The 17,573-nt window shown below is 51.6% G+C and overlaps 1 protein-coding gene across 2 annotated transcripts; it reads left to right on the forward strand.

Moving 5' to 3' along the window:
- The first annotated feature begins 5,990 nt into the window (after positions 1-5,990).
- NR1H2 (nuclear receptor subfamily 1, group H, member 2) lies at positions 5,991-12,876 on the forward strand. 2 transcript variants are annotated; one of them, XM_008576008.1, is made up of 9 exons: positions 5,991-6,265; positions 6,900-6,961; positions 7,049-7,180; positions 7,523-7,813; positions 7,899-8,170; positions 8,498-8,563; positions 9,237-9,336; positions 11,649-11,857; positions 12,259-12,876. In XM_008576008.1, the coding sequence occupies exons 2-9, from the start codon at positions 6,919-6,921 to the stop codon at positions 12,403-12,405; spliced, it is 1,260 nt and encodes a 419-aa protein (XP_008574230.1). In that variant the 5' UTR covers positions 5,991-6,265; positions 6,900-6,918; the 3' UTR covers positions 12,406-12,876. The 2 variants fall into 2 exon arrangements, with proteins under 2 accessions (XP_008574230.1, XP_008574229.1); XM_008576007.1 differs by having other exon boundaries at positions 5,993-6,265; positions 8,384-8,563.
- Positions 12,877-17,573: the final 4,697 nt, after the last annotated feature.

The following is a 17,573-nucleotide window of genomic DNA, read 5'->3' on the forward strand; positions in this document are numbered from 1 at the left end:
CCATCTCATTTTCTTGATTTCAGAATAAGTTGCAGACATCAGTACCCTTCACTGTAGGTACTTCAGCATACCTCCTTCTCTTAAAATGTTCGTAGTATTTTAGAATATGAATGTAACACTATTTACATAACTAACTCTCTGTGTAGATTGTGTCCCTCCTTTCAGTGTTACAAGCAACACTGCAGAAATGTCCTTACCCATATTTTTCTGTACATCTGTTCCATAATAACTGCATGTCAACTTCTAGAACTACAACTGCTCAAGCAGCAACCATATGTAAGTTTTACATTTTGACAGCTAGTGCTTGACTGCTCTCCAGAGAGCTTACAATGATGTGCACGTCCAACGTCAGCCGGCAGTAATAGCTACAACTTCCTCCACATCCTCACCGCTGCTACGTGTGATCTGATAAATGTTTTAAGATGCTTTTTAATTGTTGTTGAAATGTTTATTTCCCTAATTACTAATGCTGTTGGGCATTATTTCTTTTTCTCTATATTTTTGCCATTTGTATTTCTTCCTTCAGGAATTACATTTTTTTTTTTTTTGTGGCTGCCTGGCACAGGGATCTGAACCCATGATGTTTGGGTTATAATCCTGCCCTCTAACCAACTGAGCTAACTGGCCAGCCCAGGAATTTCTTTTATCTTTTGCATACGTACATATATGCATACACACACAGACACATGCAAACACAGTTTGAGACTCTTTATTATAATAATTATTATTTTTTTTCCTGGTGGTTGGCCAGTATGGGAATCCAAACACTTGACCTTGGCGTTACAGCACAATGCTCTAATGAATTGAGCAACCGGATAGCCAAGACTTTTTTTTTGACCAGTAAGGGGATCTTAACCCTTGACTTGGTGTTGTCAGCACCACGCTCACTCAGTGAGCAAACTGGCCATCCCTATATGGGATCCGAACCCGTGGCCTTGGTGTTATCAGCACCACACTCTCCTGAGTGAGCCACGGGCCGGCCCAAGAGTTTGAAAAGTCAAATAATTCAGATTCAGTGATACTGTTTATAACAGTTGTATTCGTTTCCTATGTAACAAATTATCACAAACTTGGAGGCTTAAAACAACTCACCTTTACTTTCCCGCAGTTATGAGAGTCAGAAATCCAAAATGGTTTCACTGGATCAAAATTATGGTATCAGCAGGTCCTCGCTCCCTCTGGAGGCTCTAGAGAAGAATCCATTTCCGTGCCTCTCCGGCTTCTAGAGCTGCGTTCCATGCCTTGTAGCCCCTTTCTCTGTCTTTGAAGACAGCATCATAGCATCTTGCTTCAGTCTTCAGAGGGACTTCTGTATCATATCTCCCTCTGCCTCCTTCTTATAAGGCCCTTGTAATTACATTTAGGGCCCACCTGGATAATCCAGGATAATCTCCCCATCTCAGACTCCTTCACTTAGTCACATCTGCGAACCCCTTTTGTCATATATGGTAACATTTATAGTCCCAGGGATTAAGACGTGAATATCTTTTGGGAGCCATTATTCAGCTTAAAATGTTGGTTGGTAAATCACTTATTACCTTTACTGTATGTTTCTCCATTCGAATCTAATTCCCATGAAGGCAAATATTTTCATCTGTTTAATTCGCCACTGTGTGCTCCGCACCTAGGACAGTGCCTGGCACATAGTAAACACGATACATAATGGTAAAGATCCACTTGGTCTGGAAGATTTCCCTGAAAAAGCAGACAGTCAGTGCCTCTACAATAACTCTCACCACCCCACCCCTCTTTGTTTCAGCAACCAGAACCCTCAGTGTGGGCCCCCTCTAATCATCCTCCACCCACCCCGTTGGCATCATCGCCCAGCCCCAACTTTCTATGCGTGTTAAGTAGTAAGAGGCCTTGCCTGCAAATTCCAAAATAGCCACACGGTGGCAGTGTGGGCCTATTTTTCCCAGCCAAGGTTCCGGCCCCTACTCCCCGCACCCTCCCACCCACTCCTTGAGCTGAACGCCTGGAACACACCAGGTACTTTCCAGCCTCCCTGCTTTTCTGTTTGTTTATTTGTGGCAGCCGGCCGGCACGGGGATCAAATCCTGGGCCTTGGTGTTATCAGCATGCTCTAATCAACTGAACTAACCGGCCAGCCCCACCCTCTTTGCTTTTGCCGTCGCGGTCCCCACTGCCTGGGATGCCGACTCGCTCACTTCCTGCGAGGCCCAATGGTAAAACGGGCAGAACAAATGCTTTCTCCCTGGAAAGCCCTCCCTGACTGCCCCTGCTGAAGCTCGCTCGCTGGGAGATGTCCTCCCGAACACAGCCCAGCACACGGGACCTGCATCACCCTATCTTGTCGCCTGGCGGTTTATGACCGCTGGCCTCCACCTCGACACAATCCTCAGAGAGGCCTCGGGGTGCAGTTAGGTAAAGGATTACTAGAGTTTTTCAAATCCATCATTTTATCTAATCGTCTAACCTTGTAAGAGAGGGATTATCGTCCACATTTTACCCGGGGGGTGGGGAGCGGGCAGCCCAGGTGCACTTGGTGGGGATTTGAACCCAGGTTGTGACGCTCCAGAAATCAACCCAGACGCTACGCTCTCTCTCACTGCCTGTTCTATTGGCTGGAATCTCATCACGTGACCGCGCCCAACTGCAAGGCCTATTGGGAAATGTAGTCCATCTGTGTCTGATGGCAAGGAACTGTTTTGGTGAATGCTCAGCCTGTGTCTGCCACATCTGGCCTACCAGGCCTCATGACCGGACCCGCGTTCTCTCTATGAACTTATCTCACACCTTCCCCTCCTCTGCACTCAGCTCCAGCCATCCTAACCTCCTTGCTGCTCTTTGAAAATGCCAAAATTGGTTCTACCTCAGGGCCTTTGCACTGGCTGTTCCCTATGCCTGAATGCCTTTCTTTCCCCCAAGTTTCCATATGTGTCCCTCCCTGACATCCTTTGCCTCTAGAAGCTTTATTCAGGAGAAGGATACTTTATTTCCATAATAAATAGGGGATAGATGTCATTTACCGGACTTGCAGCCTACTCTCTTTTACATATAACTGCAAGTGTAATTCTGGCATGATGTTAATATACCCTGAATTTTCCTGAGGTGCAGCTTATGTATACATATATGCATATATAAGCTAATATAACTTATATATGTTTGTATTATTGGTAATCTTATTAAGATAGACACAATTTTTGAAAAATCAAGTCGCCTATGGCAATGCTGACTGAAGCATTTGAGCTTATGATACAACACTCCTGTATCAGATTGCACTGTAGCTGTCAAATTGACAGTGATTCTACATTTGGAAATAAGATCTGGCTGCCTATTGTGTCTTTTGAGTGCCTACAGTAAGGGACATATCACTTTATTACAAATTAATTTCCATTTTTTAATCTTTTCTATTACAGTTGTGAAGTAAAGTGATATCTTGTTGTGTACATAGGTGGGTTACATTATCTCTGAATTTAATTTCGGAACAGTAAAGGCAGAATTACATATTACAAATTGTTTATAATAAAAGAAATAAAGTTAACGATCAAGAAAGTGCAAATTAAAACTACAATGAAATATCACTTCATACACACTACAGTGGCTGTAATGAAAAAGAGAAAACAAGTTTTGGTAAAGATGTGGAGAAATTAAAGCCCTCATACACTACTGATGCGAATGTGAAATGGTATATGTAGTCTGGCAGTTCCTAAAAAAGTTAAACATACAGTTACATGCAATATGACCCAGCAATCCCATTCCAAGATACATACCCAAGAGAAATGAAAACACGTCTACAAAAAATCTGTACATGAATATCCAGAGCATTATAGCCAGAATAGAAACAACCCAAATGTCCATCAACTGATGAATGGATAAATAAAAAGTGGTACATCCACACAATGGAATATTATTCAGCTGTAAACAGAAATGAAGTATTGATACATGTTATGGCATAGAAGAAACCTGAAAACATTGTGCTAAGTGAAAAATGCCAGTCACAAAGAACTACATATGCTAAGATTCCATTTACAGGAAATATACAGAATAGGCAAATTGCATAGAGACAGGTAGATTAATGGTTGCCTTGACCTGCGGCGTGGGGTGAGGATGGGGCGGCAGGGAATGAATTGGGAGTAACTGCTAATGGGTATGGGTTTCTTTTTGGAGTGAAAAAGTTCTAAAATCAGGAAATATACAGAATAGGCAAATTGCATAGAGACAGGTAGATTAATGGTTGCCTTGACCTGTGGCGTGGGGTGAGGATGGGGCGGCAGGGAATGAATTGGGAGTAATTGCTAATGGGTATGGGTTTCTTTTTGGAGTGAAAAAGTTCTAAAATCGATTATGGTGATGGCTGCACAACTCTGCATTAAATTGTACTTTAAGTATGTGTGAATTATATCTCAATAATTTTTCCTAAAAATTTAGGGGATATTGGATCAGCTACAAATAAGAATATTAGTCTACAACTAGATTCAGATAACAAAACTGCCATTGAGTGAATGCTGATATATGCCAGGCACTGCACTTTCTGAATCCTCACACCCTTCATAAGAAATAATTTCAAAAACATAAAAAATAAAGAAAAAACGAAAAGAAAGAAAGAATAATTTCTCCTATTTTACAGGTAGGGCAACTGAGATTGAGTGCTATGACTTGCTCTAAAAGTTTTGTGATTCATCTTCAACCTCTTTCAGCCTTTGGCACTTTTCTAATAGTAGAAAGTTAGAAACAACTTTTTTTTTTTTTTTTTTTAAATGACCAGCAAGGGGATCTTAACCCTTGACTTGGTGTTGTCAGCACCACACTCTCCCGAGTGAGCCGCGGGCCGGCCCCAGAATGTTAGAAACAACGTTAACACCCACAGGAATAAACATAGCTTCAACATTTCAGAGTCCTCACTTGAGCCCAGCCCTGTTCATGTTTTTTCTTTTCTTTTCTTTTCAGCTTCAACATTTCAGAGTCCTCACTTGAGCCCAGCCCTGTTCATGTTTTTTCTTTTCTTTTCTTTTCTTTTTTTACTTCATTTAATCGTAAGAACAATATATAATGAGGTCAGCACTCTTGTTGCTCTCAATTTATAGATAAGAAAACTGAGGCACAGGGAGGCTAAGGAACTTGCCGGACTCCGATGCCCATGTTAACGATTCCTTCTACTGCTAATATCCTTGGCTGGAAAATCCCGCAGCCTCAATTACCCGGCCGGAGTGGACAAAACAAGCTACGAAAGGCATGGGACACGCAGTCCCTTTTTTGGGGGACTCTTTAGGGAAAGACTTTGGAACCATTTCCATCTTCTCCCTGCTCAAGTATTCTGATCTTTCTTGAAAAGCTATTATTTTTACCCTTTTGGTAAGGGGAGACTAGGCTTTTTTATTTTTAATTCTTCCAGTCACCAACTTATGTTTGAAATGTATATTTCCTAGGTCCAGGTTTGTAATGTAACTTATTTAAAACCAATAAGCGGGCTGACCGGTTAGCTCACTCGGTTAGAGCGTGGTGCTGACAACACCAAGGTCTGCAACGACCAGCCTCCAAAATAAAAAAATAAAAGCAACAAGCAACGCGCCTCCAAAATCAGAAAACTTGTAGCAACCGAAAAAAGGGCACACATGCTTTAAATCAGTCATGTGCAAAAACTGCGACAGCTGGGGAGATTTAAAGTCGATTACATCTTTGGCAGAGGGCCCAGAGAAGAGCATTGGTGGGCTAAAGCCACAAAGCGCGGGGCTGGAAGGTTTGGGACGGCCACGTCCCCCTCCTGCCCAACATTCGATTGAACGCATCCGGAACTCTTCTGCCGGGCCCCAGCGGAGCGTCCCGGTGGGGTAAACTTCCGGTAGGCAGACCCCCTCCGCGCGGGGCAGCCGATTCGGCAGGTCCTAAACCGGGCGGAAGTCCGTCATCTTTCACTCCCCGCCTCTTTCCAGAAGTGACGCACGGCGGGGTTGCCGGAAGAAGTGGCGAAGTTACTTTTGAAGGGAGCTGAGTAGCGGCGGCGTGTCAGGGGCTACAGAGGAGGAGGAAGAGACGCAGAGCCAGGGGACCGAGGCAGGTGCACCTGCGAGTGGGGAGACGCGGGAGGAGCCCCTGACCAGGGCTTTCCGGCGTTCCAGGGGCTGTTCCGCTCAGGCCTCTTCTCTCCTACCATTTCCTCCGCTCAGTAGCTCGCGCCTCCACAGGCTGTTTCCAAGGCAACGGGAGTAGGAGACCCCGCGAGAGACCGCCCACGAGACCCCCGCGCGCAGCCATGAGCCCCGCCCCCTATTGGTGCTCGGAGAGGGGCGGGCCCTGGAGCGAGGTGTGGGGGCGGAGCGTGATGGGAGGAGATGGGGCGGGACCTGGAGCAAGATGATGGAGGAGGGGCTTGGGGTGGGGTATTGATGGGGCGGCGCAAGCTGTTGGAGAGGCCCCTGGTGGGAGTCGTGGAAACTGGACCTAGGAGGAAAAGATGGGGGCGGAGCATAATACGAGGAGATGGGGTCAGAATGAGAGATATGGGTGCTTCCTCGGCAGAGGTGAGGTAGAATAGAGTCTTAGTAAGAGTAGATGGGGTGAAACTTGATGAGACGGAGGATGTGAGGGCAGAGCATGACTGCAGGTCCTCCTGGATGGTACCTGGAGGGAGAAGGTGGGCGGGATCTGGAGGGGTGGGACCTAGAGGGGGGTTGGGACTTAGCCGACTGAGCTAACCAGTGGATGGGGGCGGGACTTAAGACCAAACTTTAGGAAGGCTTGGAGCAGAAGGGGCGGGCATTGTTAGAATGGGTGGGGAGGGTTTGTAGACTGGTAGGTACTGGGGGTGGGGGTCTCTGTGCTGCAGTAAGTGTCTGGGAGAGATGGAAGAAAGAGGGGCACCCTCATCAGGACCTGAGACTGGCCTGACCCAACCCTTCCTAATCGCACAGGGCTCTCTATTCCCTTGTATTCTGCAGGCTGCTCCGTGACCCCACCATGTCCTCCCCCACCACGAGTTCCCTGGACACCCCACTGCCTGGTGAGTTACTTTCTTCCCCACCCAACCCCCATCACACATTGGCAGGAGAAGCTAACTGTACCTCCCTCGGTTTCCTCCCTCTCCTAGGAAATGGACCCCCACAGCCCGGCGCCCCCTCTTCCTCACCCACTGTAAAGGAGGAGGGTCCTGAGCCGTGGCCCGGGGGTCCCGACCCTGATGTCCCAGGCATTGATGAGGCCAGCTCAGCCTGCAGCGTGGGTGAGACAGGGCCCAGGAACAGGGGTCTGGGAATTGGTGTGGGGGGCTTGGGAAGGGATCTAGGAAGGGAGAAAGATCAGTAAGAGGGATGGAGAGAGGCCTCTGTTTCTTGTTGATTTTTTTTCTTCCATTTCTCCTTGACATTTCCTAATTTTGATTCATTCTTTGGCGTCTAGTGACATGAACATCTTTCCTTATGAATTGCAATCTCCTGGGTGTCATCCTCTCCTCCTCTCAGGCTCTGTCCTCTGATTCTTTGCTTCGGTACCTCTCTTGGGTCTGTCCCTCTGGCTGCTTTTCTCTTTGTGGCTGTCTCTCACAGTCTTTGTCTATCTACCACAGTCATCCCAGACCCAGAGGAGGAGCCAGAGCGCAAGCGAAAGAAGGGCCCTGCTCCAAAGATGCTGGGCCACGAGCTTTGCCGTGTGTGCGGGGACAAGGCCTCTGGCTTCCACTACAACGTGCTCAGCTGCGAAGGCTGCAAGGGCTTCTTCCGGCGCAGTGTGGTCCACGGCGGAGCTGGGCGCTATACCTGCCGGGGTGGTGGGACCTGCCAGATGGATGCCTTCATGCGGCGCAAGTGTCAGCAGTGCAGGCTGCGCAAATGCAAGGAGGCAGGGATGAGGGAGCAGTGTGAGTGCCGGGGTGGGGGGAGGTACAGCCTGGCCCCCGCCCAGCCCCGGGACTCTACTGAGACCTGTATCCCCGCCCCCCACAGGCGTCCTCTCTGAAGAACAGATCCGGAAGAAGAAGATTCGGAAGCAACAGCAGCAGCAACAGCAGCAGCAGTCGCCTGTGGGGCCGGGGGGCAGCAGCAGTTCAGCCTCTGGGCCTGGGGCATCCCCTGGAGGGTCTGAAGTGGGTGCCCAGGGCTCTGGGGAAGGCGAGGGTGTCCAGTTAACAGCGGCTCAGGAACTAATGATCCAGCAGTTGGTGGCAGCCCAGCTGCAGTGCAACAAACGCTCCTTCTCTGACCAGCCCAAAGTCACGGTACTGCCCACTTCCACAGCCTTGGGGAGTGACTGGCTGGGTGGGGTAGAGCTGGCAGGACTATGGCCCAGAGTGTGGGAGGGAATGAGGCTCCAGATGGTAGGGACTTTGAAAGGAGGGTCTCCTAGGATGCAAGCTTTGCTTCAAGGTGCCCCCATGGCCTTGGGCTCACAGGTGGAGTCCTGGGAGTGACCCTGGTCTCCTGTGTCCCAGCCCTGGCCCCTGGGCGCAGACCCCCAGTCCCGAGATGCCCGCCAGCAGCGCTTTGCCCACTTCACGGAGCTGGCCATCATCTCAGTCCAGGAGATTGTGGACTTTGCCAAACAGGTGCCTGGCTTCCTACAGCTTGGGCGTGAGGACCAGATTGCTCTCCTGAAGGCGTCCACCATCGAGGTAACAGCCAGGCTGCTTGTCATCAGTGAGGTCTTTTCCTTCTGCTCACAGTGAACCCAGAGATAGCTTCAGGACAGACGCTGGGAGCAGAGTAACAAGCAAGACTAGTCTTTGCCCTTATCAGGATGACATTCCACAGGGGCATGTCCACATCCTAAACAAGATAGTCAGAACCTCCTATGAGCTAAGGAGAGAAAAGTAAAAAGGGCTGAGGCTGAGACTAACAGAAGATAGGGTTAGAGGGGCCACTTCAGAGAAAATGTACCAAAAAGCTTTTCAGATGAGTTGATGTTTGAATCCAAACAAGGATAATGAATAACTGTTGAGTGCTTACTATGTGCTAGGCTCCCTTCCAAGGGCTGGCATATGACAGAGAACAAAACAGACAAAACTCCACACCCCCATGTCTCCATAACCAGCTGGGGAAAGAGTGTCTTAAAGCTGGGGATGCGGCTGGGGCAGTGGTTGTGCAAGCGGGTGCTGAAGCCAGGAGGAAGCAAAGAGCTTACAGTGTCTAACATGTTCATTGCATGCTGGTGCGACTGAGAGGATGAGCGTCGGGGGTAAGGGATGGTCCTATCAAGGCGAGATTGGACCCCCCCATTTGGGCCAGGAGGGGAAAGACCAGCAGCTAAAGGGGCCCCCTTGAGCCTCCTCCCCCTGCTGCCCTCAGATCATGCTGCTGGAGACGGCCAGACGCTACAACCATGAGACAGAGTGCATCACCTTCCTGAAGGACTTCACCTACAGCAAGGATGACTTCCATCGTGCAGGTAGGGCCGAGGGCGGGCTTGGGTGGGCCAAGGTGACCTTGGGCCATCTAATTCCCTTCTGAGCATCTGTTTCTTTATCTCCAAAGTGGGAGTGAGGGTTGAGCCAACATGAGAGCAAGACAAGAGTGCATTTATTGAGTGCCGACTCTGTACAGTGGGACACAGTGGAGACTGAGAGAGAGCGGTCTCTGCTGTCACACAGAGCATCTTGGTGGGAATTTGGAGAAAGCAGCCCCCTCCAAATCTGGTCTTACCTGAGGGCGGCAGGCTGGGTCTCTGTCCATTGTGAAGCATGCAACCTACCCAGCTGTATAGGGCAGCCCTGGCTCCTGTCCTCTAAGAGCATTTACCTGGGGATGTGACTAGGCAGCGGGGCTCCTGAGGGGTGAGAGGCATTGCCTAGGAAAAGGGGAGCAGCTGCTATAGTGCGCACACAAATGCCTCACCCCCTCGTCTTCTGAACTTTCTTAGTAAGTCCTCCTCTCTCCAGTCATTTCTCCCTGCGGCAGCTAGGAAAAGGGGAGCAGCTGCTATAGTGCGCACACAAATGCCTCACCCCCTCGTCTTCTGAGCTTTCTTAGTAAGTCCTCCTCTCTCCAGTCATTTCTCCCTGCGGCAGCTCTCTGCATTCCTGGACATCCACTCCTAACCCATCTTCTTTCCTTCCTCTAGTCCCCAGACCTCCCACCACCCAAGACAGTACCATAACCTTTTGAGTATGAGCTTAGCAGGGTAGGACTGGGGAGAAGAGTGTTTCTGGCAGGGGTATTAGCATGTGCAAAGGCCCTGAAGCGGGGAAGAGCTGGATGGTTTTAAGGAACTGAGAGGCAATACCAGCCAGCTGCTCTCCCCCAAAAATCCTTAAGAAACTAGGAGGCTCAGGCAGCCAGAACCCATGGACATGGGGCTGAAGATGAGATCAAGAGTCCGACCTCTTCCCATCCCCTCCTCTCCCACTACCCCAGCCCGGGTTTCAGTCATCTCTCCCTGGAACATTGCAGGGGACCCTCACTGGGTTACCTTCCTCCACCCCTGCCTTATGTGTCTGTTCACACATTAATCAGAAGGATCCTGTCAGCGCCTAAGTCAGCTGACGTCCTTTCTCTGCTCAGAGCCTTCCATGGCTCCCGTCTCATTGAGAGAGAAGCCAAAGTCCTCACCGTGGCCCACAAAACTTTTCAGGGTCGGCCTTGTTCCCTCTCTGCCCTTAGCTCCCACCCTCTCCCCCTCAGTCACCCTCCTCCAGCCCCACTGGCCTGCTCATTCTTATTTGAACCTGGCCCACAAAACTTTTCAGGGTCGGCCTTGTTCCCTCTCTGCCCTTAGCTCCCACCCTCTCTCCCTCAGTCACCCTCCTCCAGCCCCACTGGCCTGCTCATTCTTATTTGAACTCATCAAGTGAGCTCCAGTCTCAGGGCCTTTGTCCCTGCTGTTCCCTCTGCCCCATATGAGGGTGACCGACTTATCCTGATGATTTGCTCAGGACCATCCCAGTTTTAATACTGAAAGTCTTGTGGCCTAGGCACCCCCCGTCCCCCAAGTCCCAGGTAGAACAGATAGCTGATCACCCTACCCAGAGCACTTAACGTCCTTCAGGTCATTGCTCAAATGTCACCCCGCAGTGAGGCCTTCCCTGCCCACCTTGTGTAGAATATAAGCGTGATTCTCAGTGATCCCGATTACCCTTCCCTGTATCATCTTTTTCCATAGAATCCACCACCATCTGACAGGCTGGGTATTTTACTTATGTTTTGCCTATTATCTGTCCCCTCAATCCCCAAATGTAAGTGCTAAGAGAGTGAGGACTTTATCTTGCAAACTTCTGTACCTTGGGGCCTAGCATGTAGTAGGCTCTCAATAATTAAGTTTGATGAATGAATGAGTCAGGCTTGGGAATGAGTTTGGGCGCTACCCCAAGATCAGTGAAAGCCAGCACGGGGACTGACACGATGTCACATAGGTTTTAGAAACTTCTTTCTGCCTTCATGAAGGGAATAAGGATAGATACTGGGAAACTGGGAAGGAGCCACCACCTCCATCCAAGCAGAAAGTGAGGGTGGTGATAGGATAGTAGAAAATATTGAAAAAAATGTTCAATCTCATTATTCATTTTGTCATTTGGGCAAGATTTGTGGCATATTTAATATGTGCCAGGCACTCTTTCAGGCCCTGGGACACAGAGGTGAACAGAAATGAAAAGCACTCTATAATTACTGCTCTTTTTCTTAACCCACCGACTGTGGGTGGACCAGGGTGTGGGGGCTGGTTTCGGGCGGAGGGGATTGATTGGGTTGGGCCTCCCACCCCTGCAGGCCTGCAGGTGGAGTTCATCAACCCCATCTTTGAGTTCTCGCGGGCCATGCGGCGACTGGGCCTGGATGATGCTGAGTACGCCCTCCTCATCGCCATCAACATCTTCTCAGCCGACCGACCCAACGTGCAGGAGCCAAGCCGCGTGGAGGCGCTACAGCAGCCCTATGTAGAGGCACTGCTCTCCTACACGCGCATCAAGAGGCCGCAGGTATGGAGCAGGGGTCTGGAGCTACCAGAGCCCAGCTGCTCCGTTGCAGGTCCCCCCAGCTCCTTTCAGCAGAGCAGACTCAGTCCTGAGGGACAGGGAGTCCAGCCCCATGGGAGGTCAGTCTGAGGCTGGGGTTTTGCTTCCTGGACTGAGCCCAGGTTCTTACTTGCCTTACTGGGGCATGCCAAGCTCCAGCTGCTGTCCTCTCAGCAAAGTCTATCCTCAGGGCCCTGTCCCCCTCACCAAAGAGCCAGGCCTGCTCCAGTTACAGGGACAGGGCCCCAAGCTGGCTCCCCCAGCTCGGCCCAGCAAGGGAGGTCCACCTTCCTGTCTGGTAGGCTGATCAGAGCCTCTCAGGGCAGGGTCTAGGCCAGCACCCACCTCCTCCTGTCCACCCACAGGACCAGCTGCGCTTCCCACGCATGCTGATGAAGCTCGTGAGCCTGCGCACTCTGAGCTCTGTGCACTCGGAGCAGGTCTTTGCCCTGCGGCTCCAGGACAAAAAGCTGCCACCTCTGCTGTCTGAGATCTGGGACGTCCATGAGTGAGGGGCCAGCCACTCTGCCCCACAGCCTTGCCTGACCACCCTCCAACAGATGGACACTGTCACCTCTTCCTCCTCCTGGGGTAGAAAGGGGCTTGCCCTGGCCCTGCAGTCCCACCTTGCGGCTTGGAGCACAGGTCCCGGCCCTGCCAGCCCTTAGCCTTCAGGATGGGCCCCAGTTGGGGTCCAGGAGGCTTCCCACTGCCCACTGAGTCTTCCAGGAGGGGTAGGTGGGTCACAGGTCCTGAACTCTGACCTTTCCCAGCTGCCCTTCCCACCCAGCTTACACCCCAAGCCCACCATGCAATGCACCTTGAACAGAGGAAGGAAAGAGCCCATGGCTCTCCCCCACAGCCCAGAGACCATAGGACCCTCCTTCCTCTGCTTTTATTTAATAAAAACTAAAACAAAACAAAAACAGGAAAATAAAATATGACTACAAGCCAGCCCTGAGCTGGAGTGTGAGAAATGGAGAGGGGCTGGTCTGCCATGGTCTTTGTTGACACTGGCCCCCTGAACTTGATTCAGCAGGGGGAACCAGGGGCCTCCCCAGGCTGCCAGGCTGATGTGCAGGGGCGTGACATACACCGTCTTAGTCCAGGACAATATGGGCGTGCTGCTGCAGGGGTCCAGGACAGGTGCCTGACAGTCTCAAGGTCGCCTCTGTGTACAAGGTGAATCAGAACATGCTCTTGAAGGACAAGTAGGATTTAAGTTTATGAGGGTACAGGGGCTTTTGTCAAGTCAGCAGGTATTTGCTGAGGCCTCTTATGAGCCAGACACTATGCTGGTCATTCTGGAGACACAAATTTCATTCAAATGACAAATATTTATGGAGCATTTACTATGTGTCAAACACAATTTTAGGCACTGGAAACAGTGAACAAGGTAAAGGAATAGGGGCTTTAATGGAGGCAGCAACACGGCAGTGTGGGAGCTAGAGGAAGGCAAGGTGTCGCAAAGGAGGCAATGTCTTTGCTGGGATTTAAAACACATGTACCATTGATCTGGGTCTCCAAGTTGAGGGAACAGCACGTACAAAGTCTGGAAGATGAGAGAGGCTGGTGAGTTTGGAGTAAAGGCAAACCATGAGGTTCTCCCAATTCTTCGCCCTCCCCGCCAGGGCTGGCCTCACGTTGGTGCCAGGTCTGAAAGGGACACTGAAGTGAGTTGGATGGACAGTCCTGGTCGAGGGCAAAGTGGGGGTTGCTTGGAAGCATGGGCTGGGTACTGAAAGGTACGTTTATTTGCGGGGAGGGAGAGGCGTCGGCAGAAATGAGAGTAGTTACAAGCGACCGCTTTAAGTAGTGTGCTGGGCGCCCCACAGGTGACCCCGCCCTGAGCTGTGTCTAGTTTACAGATGGGGAACAGGCCGGGAGACAGAACAGACCAAGCCAGAACCCGACTTCATGTCCGCCAGCCTCTGCGGGAAAGGCAGGTGTCATGCAGCCGGTGGACTGATGGGCAGCGCCCAGGTAGTGCTCCCGGGGCGGCCTCGGGCGGAGGCGAGCGGGGGGCTGAGGAACAGCGGTCGGACCCCAGCGCTCAGGCTGGGAGGGAGGGAGGGAGACCGTGCGGGGCGGGGCCGGGGAGGCCAGGCTAGTTGTGCCCGCAGACAACGCGGGGCCGGGAACGCAGCGGCAAGGAGGGAGCGTGGCTTCCGGCCTACGCCGAGGGAGACCGTGCGGGGCGGGGCCGGGGAGGCCAGGCTAGTTGTGCCCGCAGACAACGCGGAGCCGGGAACGCAGCGGCAAGGAGGGAGCGTGGCTTCCGGCCTACGCGACGTGAGGGGCGGGGTTAACGAGAATTTGTCAGCGAGGGGGCGAGGCCACTTCCCAAGTTGGCTGGAGGGGGCGTGGCCTGTCCAGTATTTGGAAAAAAAATCAGGCGTGACGCAGTTGGGCGTGGCCTCGCCCCCCAAGGGCGGGCAGGGGCGTGGCCGAGCTCGGCTTGCGGCTGCTCTGGGCTTGCGCGCGCCGGAGTCAGGGGTCACGGCGGCGCAGGCTGTGGCGGGAAACATTGTTTGAAGCGGGTGAGTATAGGAAGAAGGGGAACTGGGGCGAGTTGGCGTGGCATGGAAGGGGGCTTGAGGAGCCGGGCCCGTAAGCCTGAGAGAGGGTTGTGAGCGGTCGCGTGGGGCGTGGCGGCGGGCGGAGTCCCCTTGGCTCGCGGGCGCTGAAGAGGGATAGGGGCTAGTCCTCTCCTGGGCAAGTGCGCGGGGACGCGCGGGAAACTGGGCGGGGTGGGGCGTCCCTGGTGTGCAGGAGGCGCATGCGCCGGCCTCAGGGCAAAGGGGGAGCCGGGCCCGGGAGGCATTTGTGACTGAGTGGTGCTCGTGCAGGCAGGGTGTTATTTTCTGTTCGCTAAATATTTACTTAGTACTCTGTGCCAGGCGCTGTTATAGAAGCAGGGGCTACAGCGTGAACAAGTCGGAGCAGGTCCTTGCCGTAGGCGAAGATAGCCAGAAGACAATAAGTCATAGGAATAGTAAAGCAATGCTCTCAAACTGTGATACTTTATCCGAAGTGACATAGACAGGGCAATATGATCACGACCGGAGGGGCAGCCTGCTGCTTCTTGAGCTGGAGCGATCAGGAATCAGCTTCTGGGGAAGTGACATTTGAGATGAGAGGTCCTCTCTGCACGGAAAGATCTGGGCAGAGGGTCCCTTAAGTGCAAAGGCCTTAGGTTGGAAGTGTTTGTAGCTGGAGCCGAGGAAACAGGAGAGAAATACAGATACGGTTGGAAACGGGATGGGGGACCAGATCCTTTAGGGCCTTGTAAACCTGGGTATGGGATTTGGCTTTTATTCTAGGTTCATTGGGGAGTCATAGGAGGGTTTGAGTATGGGTGCGACATTATTCCCCCTGTGTTTTGAAGAACTCGCCGGTCGCTGAGTGGAGATCGCATTGTTGCAGGATTAAGAGTGGAAGGAAGGAGACCTGTTAAGAGGCAAGAAGGGATAGTGGATGGACTAAGCTCAGATTGTCTTTGGGGATGGAGCCAGCAGGACTGGCTAACTGGGCATGGGAGTGAGGGGAAGAGGAGCCTAGGATACTCCTGGGTTTGAGATTTGAGCAGCTGGTTGGATGGGGAAGACTGAGAGCGAAGCAGGTTTGGGGCTGTCACCCTGAAGGTAAAGCTTAGATGTGGGAGTGGTTTAGAGGGGAGTAGAGGAGGGGACAGGGTGATGTCAGTGCCTTGCCTCACCCACACCCACTCCAGGAACCTGTTGTTGCCTTGTCTCTCCCCCTCCTTCCTGCACTTCCCCCACCCAGGCTTCTCCTGTTTCTTAGAGAGGTTCCTTCTCCACTCAGGTGCTTTGCCACTCCCTTCCCTCCTCTCTTCAGTCCTTTAGACAGTTGCTGTTGTGGCAGGCCCTTTGCCGGGCACTGGGAAGTCAATGATAATAATAATTTAGTTTGGTTGGGGAAAGAATGGGCGGTGATCTCAGTCCATGGTGCTGTGAGCTATAATGAAGCAGCACTAGTTTTGGGAACAGAGAGAACTGGTGGGGGGCCTCAGGGAAGATTCACCAGAGCTAGTGACACTGGAAGGGAGAAAGGGGAATTTCATCCAGCAAACCCTTCCCGAGGCCTCACGTTTGCCAGGCGCTGTGTCGGGGATGCTGGGTACTCAGAGACGAGTCAGCCATGCCCTGCCCTCCAGAGGTCCCTGTCTGGTGAGCAAGGCAGACATGCCCAGGTGGTCCAAGAGCAGTGACAGAGAGGCCCAGGGAGGGATAAGGCCAAAAGGTGAAAAGTGTGTAGAAGTTTTCTGGGGAGCAAAAGTGAATATTTACATTTGTAGTTATTTAATCATTTCCTCAGCAGATGTGTGTGAACCAGGATCCAGTGGTGAACAAGCGGACAAGTATGTCTTCAAAGACTGTCTCCCCCACTGGGCAAAGGGCAGGTCACCCGTATGCCTCCACTGTCACACAGAGAGGCCAGCAGTGTGAAGTGCTGGTTAACAGTCGGTCTCTGGCACCAGCCTGCCTGAGTTTGAGCCGTGGTCTGTCCCCCTGGGCTAGCTGTGTCACCTTAGGCAGGTAGCTTCACCTCTGTGGGCCACAGTGCTGGCCATTGTAAAAGGGGGTGGTAGGAACACCTACCTCAGAGGGTTTTGTGATGATTCTTTGAGTTCCTTTGTTCATTCTTCATTCGAAAAATGTTTTTTGAGTACCTGCTTTGTCCCAGGAGCCCTTGTAGTGTGTGAAGTATAGCAGAAACAGACAAAATCCCTGCTCTCATGGAGTTCCCATTCTAGTAGGATGGGTAGACAGTAAAGAAGATTAAATAAGCCTCCATTCTCAGGCTTGAGTGGCATGGGAATCTTTGGAGGTCTTTTTACGACACAGATTGCTGCCCCCCCCCCCCCCCGAGGTCCTGATTCAGTGGGTCTGGGGTGGGGCCTGACAATTAGTATTTCTAACAAGTTCTGGTTCAGGGACCACAGTTTAAGAACTCTGAGAACAGATACAGTTTACCAGACAGTGATAAGTGCCAGCAAGAAAAATATAGCTGGAGAAGGGGATGGAGTGTGCCAGGAAGGGCCGGCAAGCACAGCACTTTTAAACAGGTCTTGTTGAGAAGGTGACATTTGAGCAAAGACCTGAGGGAGGGAAGGGAGGGAGCCACAGGATGTCTGGGGAAGAGAATTAGGGCTGTGAACAGCCCGTGCAAATGTCTTGAGGTAGGATGGAGTGGTTAAGGAGCAGCAAGGAAGCCAGTGGCTGGAGCCAAGTGAGCAAGGGGGATTGGATGGGAGGTGGTATTAGAAGGAGGCCAGGTTATTCAGGGTCTTGTGGGTCATGGTGAGGACTTTGCTGTAACTCTGAGTGAGAAGGGAGCCAGGGGCAGGCTCTGAGCAGAGGAAGGACGGGATGATCTGATGTATTTGTACAGAATCCCTCTGGCTGCCATGTGGAGGTACACTGAGAGGGACAGAGTGGAATGTGGGAGATGGAGAGGAGGCTATTCATCGATTTCTATTTCCCGAGTGCTCTCTATGTGCCGGGCACTGTTATAGGCTTCTGGGAGACTTCAATGAACAGACCAATCCCTGCCCACACAGAGCTCATATTCCAGCAGGGGGAGACAGACAAACAGCAATGCACAAAATAAGGAAGTGAATGATCTTAGAGGGGCTTCTCTGTTCTTGTAGCAGCCG

The sequence above is a fragment of the Galeopterus variegatus genome, unplaced genomic scaffold, assembly GCF_000696425.1.
Source record: "Galeopterus variegatus unplaced genomic scaffold, G_variegatus-3.0.2 Scaffold1274, whole genome shotgun sequence".
Classification (NCBI taxonomy): domain Eukaryota; kingdom Metazoa; phylum Chordata; class Mammalia; order Dermoptera; family Cynocephalidae; genus Galeopterus; species Galeopterus variegatus.